The sequence below is a fragment of the Bos mutus genome, chromosome 2, assembly GCF_027580195.1.
Source record: "Bos mutus isolate GX-2022 chromosome 2, NWIPB_WYAK_1.1, whole genome shotgun sequence".
Lineage (NCBI taxonomy): Eukaryota > Metazoa > Chordata > Mammalia > Artiodactyla > Bovidae > Bos > Bos mutus.
In genome coordinates this window covers 413,564-421,693 of record NC_091618.1, presented here as the reverse complement: position 1 = coordinate 421,693, position 8,130 = coordinate 413,564, and the positions used below count along the sequence as shown (strand labels likewise).

The window sequence follows — 8,130 nt, the reverse complement described above, 5'->3', positions numbered from 1 at the left end:
GGGCTGGAGCCTGCCTGGGGCCGCCTGGGTGGAGGCAGGCAGGGGACAGCTCACCCCTCTCTAGGAGAGACAGACCTAGGAGGTGCTGGATTTGCTGAACACGTGGATGGGAATCTACTGAGCGCCTGCCAAGTGGGAGTAGGCTGCTGTGTTGATAGGACAAAGAGGCAGGTGCGGTCCTGCCCTCAGGGAGCGTGCTTCCAGGGAGGGCAAGCAGCGAGCTGGACAGGCTGCGCTGACTGCAGAGGAGGAAAGAAGCACCACTCAAGAGCACAGCTCGGAGAGCTGGGACGAGGCCCAGGTCGGGGGTCGAGGAGGACGTGCGGAAGGGGTCTAGAATATGCTGGAGAGATGTGGGTTCCCCGGGACCCAGAGGAGAAGGAGAGGCTGAGGGTGCCCTGGGGTGGGTGGCCGCGAGCAGCTCGCGGGACCGTCCGGCTGCTGGAGGCCTCACGCATCGCCTGCCCGTCCCGTCCCCAGGAGGCGGTGGACACGGGAGCGAGGGGGCTGGACCCCACACAGAAGCAGCCTCAGGAGCCCGCGGCGGCCACGGGCGCCCGGGATCCCGGCAGCGCCCGGCCCGGCTTCATGAGGCGCCTGCTGGAGGTAGAGGAGGAGGAGGCCGCGCTTCGGAGGGCCGCCAAGGCCCGCGCCCTGCCAGGCCGGAGGTGCCCCCGGGCCCTGGGTCCCGTGCCCGCCCCTGCCCCCAGCCTGCCTCCGCCCCTGCCTGCGGCCCAGGCCCCAGCCTCCGCCTCCGCCCGGGCCTGGGCCCGGCCGCCCGTCCCCGCGCCAGTCCCCGCCCCTGCGGGGACGCCTGGCCCTGCTCCAGGGCCCGCTGCTGTCCTGCCGGTGCCCGCGTCGGATCTGGCCTGGAGAAGGACAGAACTTCTGAGCCACAGCCGGGAGAGGAGCCTGAAGGCACGGTAGGAGCCACCCCAGAAAGCGTCGGGATCCGAGCGCGGCCCCATGGCCCTCACATCCCCTCCAGACTCCCGTCCCGGCGTCGCGCCCATCTGCCCCTCCTGTGTGTCCCCTGCCTCTCCCGGCTCTCTGTCTCTCACACTGAAGCCCCTTCCTCATTGCCAACCCTGCTTCTCTTTCTAACCCGTCTAGACGCCTCTCACCTCTGCCTTGCTCCCTCGGGTCACTCAAAGACTCCTGTGACCTCTCAAAGCCTCCCCAGGGCCCCTCCTATGACCCCCCTGCCCTGGCTGCCCCCTCACACCCCCAGCTTTCGGGGTCCGGGGCGGGGGTGGGCAGCCGGATGTGCCCTGGGCCCGGCTCTGTCCTCTGCAGGCAGGAGCTGGAGGAGCGCTGCCTCCTGAATGTGTGTCAGACCTGGGAGGAGAGGGCCGAGGAGCACCTCACCATGAAGCAGGAGGAAGGTGAGGGCGGGCCTTCCCCGGGGGCCGGGTGGGGGGGAGGGCTCTCAGTGCCCTCGGTACTCCGGCTGGCGGGTCTGGGTTGGATACTGGCCAGCGATCACTCCGCGGCCCTGTGTCCGTCCCATCCTGCGCTGTGCTGGCGGCGCGGCGAAGGGCAGGCGGCTGACCAGAGCCCTCTTCCCTCTTCTCTTCCCGAGGGTCTCTGAACGAACGGAGCAAGCAGTCTGAGCCCCAGACAGGGCCAGGGGGGCCCTTCTGCCTTTCCTGAATACACTCTTTGGCTCCCCAGGGCCGGATCCTTGCAGTTCACTCTTTTTAAAAAAATGTTGTTCCTTGGTCTTAGTTGCAGGATCTGTTGGGCTAGGCAGGATCTTTTACTTCGGCGCACGCACTCGAGTTGTGGGGCGAGGACTCCGGTAAACGTGGGCTTGAGTACTTCAGTGTGTGCACTTAGCTGTGCCCTGGCATTTGGAATCTTAGTTCCCTGACTAGGGATCAAACTCCCGGCCCCTGTATTGCCAGGTGGATTCTTAACCACTGGGCCCCCAAGGAAGTCCCTTGCTCCTTTCAGCTTTAAAGCTCTCTACTCTTTCTGGAGGGCTTTTCTAAGTCCAGCACCCATTGCCCCACCGCCTTGAGCCGAGTTCAGGGACAACATGACACACTGGCATAGAAACCCAGCATCCTCCCAGGACTTTCAGCCCGCCTGGTGGGGAAAGAGCTGGCTACCTGCTCTGATGGCCCAACCACCCTGATTTGAGATGATCTTAAATGAGGGCTGTTCTGTTTATCTCCTTTTTCAGGCTGCCTGCCTGCGGCAGCTCACCACTCACTCCAACCCTAAGCCCAGCCCTACCTCTTCCCCACATTTCAGTTCTGTGTGTCAGAGTTACAAGGCCTATGATGTCCCAAGTGCTGAATTAATACAGCCTCTCTGGGAGAGTGTCTTGTTCTGTCCCTCTTGTTCAGTTGCCAAGTCATGTCCAACTCTGCAACCCTATGTATTGCAGCATGCCAGGCTTCCCTGTACATCACTAACTCCTGGAGCTTACTCAAACTCATGTCCATTGAGTCAGTGATGCAATCCAAACATCTCATCCTCTGTCACCCCCTTCTCCTCCCACCTTCAATCTTTCCCAGCATCAGGGTCTTTTCTAATGAGTCAGCTCTTTGCATCAGGTAGCCAAAGTATTGGAGCTTTAGCATCATTCCTTCCAGTGAATATTCAGGGGTGATTTCCTTTAGGATAGACTGGTTTGATCTCCTTGCCGTCCAAGGGACTCTCAAGAGTTTTCTCCAGCACCACAGTTGAAAGCCTCGATTCTTTGGCGCTCAGCCTTCTTTATGGTTCAACTATCACATTCGTACATGACTACTACAAAAACCATGGCTGTGACTATTACGGAGCTTTATTGGCAAAGTGACATTTCTGCTTTTTAATATGCTGTCTAGGTTGGTCATAGCTTTTCTTCCAAGGAGCAAGCGTCTTTTAATTTCATGGCTGCAGTCACCATCTGCAGTGATTTTGGAGCCCAGAAAAATAAAGTCTGACACTGTTTCCACTGTTTCCCCATCTATTTGCCATGAAGTGATGGGACCAGGTGCCACGATCTTAATTTTTTGAATGTTGAGTTTTAAGCCAGCTTTTTCACTCTCCTCTTTCACTCTCATCAAGAGGCTCTTTAGTTCCTCTTCAGTTTCTGCCATAAGGGTGGTGTCACCTGCATATCAGAGGTTGTTAATATTTCTCCCAGCAATCTTGATTCCAGCTTGTGATTCATCCAGCCCAGCCTTTTGCATGATGTACTCTGCCTGCAAATTTAATAAACAGGGTGACAATACACACCTTCACCTTGCACCAGGAATACCACCAATTCAGGGCACCCCTGCGGTGTGCCAGGCAGTATGCTAAGTCCTTCACAGCCAGGTTCTCATGTAACTCTTACAACAGCCTTGACATACTCCTTTCCCAATTCTGAACCAGTCTATTGTTCCATGTTCAACACTATCTGCCCACCTTATAGATAAGAAAATTGGGGGTCAGAGAAGTGCCATGGCTTGCCCACCGCAACCATATTAGTGTGCTTGGGCTGACATAAGGAAGTACCATCAACTGGGTGGCTTAAAATTTACTTTCCTGTAGTTCTGGAGTTTAGAAGTCCCAGACTGGGGTGTTGGTACATTTGGTTTCTTCCTCTTCTCTTTGTTGGTTGGTTTCTCCTGGAGCCTCCCTCCTGGCTTGCAGCTGGCTGCCTTCTCCTGGGTCCTGCCTTTCCTCTGTGTTGTGTGCATCCCTGTCCAAATTTCCTCTTCTCTTAAGGACACCCCTTAGGCTGGATTAAGGGGCTCATTTTAACATAATCACCCTTTTAAAGGCATTATTTCCAGATACAGTCACATTCTAAGACAAGTGGGGATGGGCAGTGCAGGTGTCAAGGCTTCAATATATGAATGTAGGCAGTGAGCATGATGCAGCGTGTGTAACAGCGACCCTGATTCTCAGCAGATGGCGGAGCCAGTCTCGTCAGCAGGCCTGTTGATTCTAACCTGGACTGTGCCGTGAGCTGTGAAACCGGTGCCGCCCTTGTTAGGACCAGGACGTAACTCTTCTATCAGTTGATGCAGCTCTGGCACTCGAGAGAGTCCTGCGACTGAGACACATCCTCCTGGGCCCTCTGCTCTGGTCCAGACAGTTATCTCAGAGGCTGTGCTTCGTTGCTCAGTCCTGTCTGACTCTGTGACTCCATGGACTGTAGCCCGCCTGGCTCCTCTATCCATGGCGATCCTCCAAGCAAGGATACTGGAGTGGGTTGCCATGCCCTCCTTCAGGGGATCTTCCCAACCCAGGGATAAAACCCAGATTTCCCACATTGCCAGTGGATTCTTTACCATCTGAGCCACCAGGGAAGCCCATCTTAGAGGCTATGTCCATCCAGATAAGTAACCGTTATTGCCCAGTCGCTAAGCCGTGTCCAACTCTTTGTGACCTTGTGGAGTGCAGCCTGCCAGTCTTCCCTGTCCTTCAGTATCTCCCAAGGTTTGCTCAGATTCATGTCCATTGAATTGGTGATGCCATCTAACCATCTCATCAGCCGCCACCCTCTTCTTTTGCCTTCAATGTTTCCCGCATCAGGGTCATTTCCAATGAGTTGGCTCTTTGCATCAGGTGGCCCAAGTGTTGGAGCTTCAGCTTAGATATGTAACTGCAGAGCCCCAAAGCTAAGGCACAGACTCAGAGTCAAAAAGATCTGTCTGGTGCTCTAACCTCTGAGCCTCAGTTTCCCCATCCGTACAAGGAAATAAGCATTCTACTCTTAAGAGTCTGTTGTAAGAATTACATGAGAACCTGGCTGTGAAGAACTTGGCATAGTTCCTGGCACACTGCAGCGGTGCCCTGAGTGGGCGTGCTCCTGGTGCCGGTGAAGGCAGCCCGCTGCATCCTTGGCCTGACCTTGTACTAGAGGTGCGTCTACGGAGCCTGCTCCTCCGCGTTTCACTCGTCTCTCCACCCAGCCATGAGATAGAGGAGGCTCGCCCAGGGGTGCGTGGAGCGGATGGGATGCATGTTAGAGACAGGAAGTGACCACGCCCCTCCCCACCCCGCCGCCCACCCCAGCCTTCCGCAGCTACTTTGAGATCTTCAACGGTCATGGTGAGGTGGACGCGCAGAGCCTGGAGAACATCCTGCTGCTTGTGGGCATCTCCCTGACAACGGCCCAGGTGGAGGGTGCCCTGAGGAGCGCTGACATCGACGGTGAGTGCGGGGGTGGGGGGTTGGGGTTGCTTCATCCTGAGCCCTGGTGGGATCAGGCTCACCCGCAGCATGAGACCTGTGCAGTCACATGGGGCTCGGTGACAGGATCCTGACTTTGGTTCACCGTTTTGCTGTTGCGGTCTAGAAATTCTTGATAATTTTTGAACGAGGGGCCCTGTTCTGCATTTCTTTCTTTTTTTTTTTTTTTGGTTGCACTGGACCCTCATTGCATCACTCAGACTTTCTCTAGTCGCAGTGCTTCTGGGCTTCTCTTGTGGAGCGGTGGGCTTAGTCACCCTGCCACATGTGGGATCCTAGGTCTCTGACCAGGGATGGAACCTGAGGCTCCTGCATTAGAAGGTGGGTTCTTAACCACTGGACCACGAGGGAAGTGCTGCATTTTCATTTTGCTCTGGGCAAATGCAAATAATACAGCTGGTTCTGGCTCCCAAAGTTAGTGATTCCTGAGGACCTATGCAGTGCCAGGCTCTGGGGACCCAGAGATGACCAAGACCTAGTTCCCGACCCTAAGATGTAGGTCATCTCTGAGATCACTCCTCCAGGACATTATGTGTGCTCCGTCGGACATTCCTTGTGACCTGGCCACTCGTTTTACTGGCTGTATGGCCTGGGGCTAGGGTTAGGGTTAGGGTCACTGAAGTTCATCGCATCTCAGTTTCCCCGCCTGTAAAATGGGGCTCACAGCAGTTACCCGTCTCACTGAGCTGCTGAGAAGATTGAATGAGGTAACCCAGGCAAAGCCGGAGCACTGCACGTGGCACACAGGCTGCACGCAGGAGACGCTGACCGCTGGTCTCGTCCATCCTCTAAGTGTTCTTTAGCTGCCTGCGTGTGCCCATTCCTGTGCTGGGCACTGGCATAGAGGGATGTGTGAGACCTCTGAGATCTGCCCTCGAGATGCTCGCACAGCCAGTGACACAGAAGGAAGAGTTGCTAAAGGCAGCAGTGCTCACAGTGGCTTGGATAAGGGATGAGGGATGAAGGCTTCCTGGAGGAGGTGATGCCTGAGCCAAATGGTGAAAGAGCAAGCAGGAGTTAGGCAGGACGAGAAGAAGGTCATTCCTGCTGGCAGAAATACCTTGCACACAGGGCTTAGGGCACAGAATGAAGAGCATTGTCCCATCGTGGTTTGGTTGACTAGATGCAGGGAACACAGCAGAGCGCTGGGGGCCTGGGCTCCTGACCCCTGAGTGGCAGCCCTGCTTCCTCCAGCACTGTCTTGAGGGCGAGTCCTCACTCAAGCTAGGCTAGGCATTGGCCTCAGCTTGGCCCTTGGGTGATCCCACACAACAGCCTGTTTTTGTCTGTGCCTCAGGCCTCATCTATGAGGGGGATTAGAGTATTAGCGCCTGCCGCTCGTCCACACCCCCCACCCCAAGGATGACTTTAAGGATTAGAGACCATTCATTAATTTGTCAAGCAGCTGAGAGAACTGGCATCTGGTCCCATTGCTTCATGACAAATAGAAGAGGGAAAAGTGGAAAGCAGTGACAGATTTTATTTTCTTGGGCTCCAAAATCACTGTGGACAGTGACTGCAGCCACGAAATTAAAAGACGCTTGCTCCTTTAAAAGAAGGAAAGCTATGACAAACCCAGACAGCGTATTAAAAAGCAGAGACATCACTTTGCCAACAGATGTCCGTATAGTCAAAGCTATGGTTTTTCCAGTAGTTATGTATGAATGTGAGAGTTGAACTATAAAGAAAACTGAGTGCCAGAGAACTGACGCTTTCAAATTGTGGTGCTGGAGAAGACTCAAGAGTCCCTTGGACTACAGTGAGATCAAACCTGTCCATCCTAAAGGAAATCAAGCCTGAATATTCACTGGAAGGACTGATGCTGAAGCTGAAGCTCCAGTACTTTGGCCACCTAATGTGAAGAGCTGGCTTATTGAGAAAGACCCTGATGCTGGGAAAGATTGAAGGCACGAGAAAGGGACGACAGAGGATGAGATGGTTGGATGGCATTACTGACTCAATGGACCTAAATTTGAGTAAATTTCAGGATATAGTGAAGGATAAGGGAGACTCATGTGCTACAGTCCATGGGGGTGCAAAGAGCTGGACACAGTGACTGAACAGTAATAACAAAGTGAGAGAGCATTTCCCAAGCGCCTCTTTGTTTTAAGTCCTGAGGACACAGTACAGAATGAAGCACCCAGCGCCCGCCCACCAGAGCTCCCGTGAAGCCCCAGGTCTCGTGAGCGTGTGGTTGAAGTACAGGTGTTTTATGAGAATGTTCAATTGGGAATCTGACCTATACTGGTCTGACTTCCCTCAGGAAGTGGTGGTCAAAGGAAGCATTAAGGGAAAGAGCTGGAGGGAATTCCCTGGTGGTCCAGTGGTGAGGACTTGGCACTTTTACTTCTGGGGCCGCAGTTCAGTCTGTAGTTGCAGAACTAAGATTCTGCAAGCTGCATCGCATGGCCACAAGAAACAAAAACAAATAAACACAGAGTTAGCGTGTGCTGGAGAGAATTCTGAGATGAGAACGCGGTGCGTACAAAGGCCCGGAGTCGGGGAGGAGGGGCCCCCGGTGGGAGCAGGTTAGTGCTTGCGGGAGCTTGGTACCTGGTGAGGCTGCAGACAGCTGACAGGCAGGCCTAGCAGGACTTTGAAGGCCACAATGGGAACACTGTAGGCAAAGATATGTGCTCATGCAAGACTAACACATTGTAATAAGAGTTGCCGACATTTGTTGAGCACGTGTTTGTGTGCATGGCCCTATTCTAAGTGCATTGCCTCCATTTCTCTCCCTTGAGAAAGGCGTTGTGGTTATCCTCACCCTGTTAGATGAGAAAACTAAGGCTTAGTGGGGCTGAGACTTTGGCAGGGTCACAGAGATAGTGAGTGACATGAACCCAGACTGCTGTTTCTAGAACCTTCTGGGAGCCTCTAACCCAGGAGATTTTATTTTTTTTCCTTCTACTTCTCTAAGTGTCCCACACTTTCTACATCAACTGTGTGTTA

At 54.3% G+C, this 8,130-nt stretch overlaps 1 protein-coding gene across 1 annotated transcript in view; it reads left to right on the top strand.

The window, feature by feature from the left end:
• Nucleotides 1-351: 351 nt before the first annotated feature.
• The window catches only part of SPATA21 (spermatogenesis associated 21), a 29,577-nt gene continuing 21,798 nt past the window's right edge, over nt 352-8,130 (top strand). Inside the window, exons 1-3 of the mRNA XM_070381648.1 lie at nt 352-923; nt 1,297-1,385; nt 5,002-5,139. Coding sequence (XP_070237749.1) covers nt 352-923; nt 1,297-1,385; nt 5,002-5,139 — 799 coding nt within the window. The remainder of the gene's footprint in view (nt 924-1,296; nt 1,386-5,001; nt 5,140-8,130) is intronic.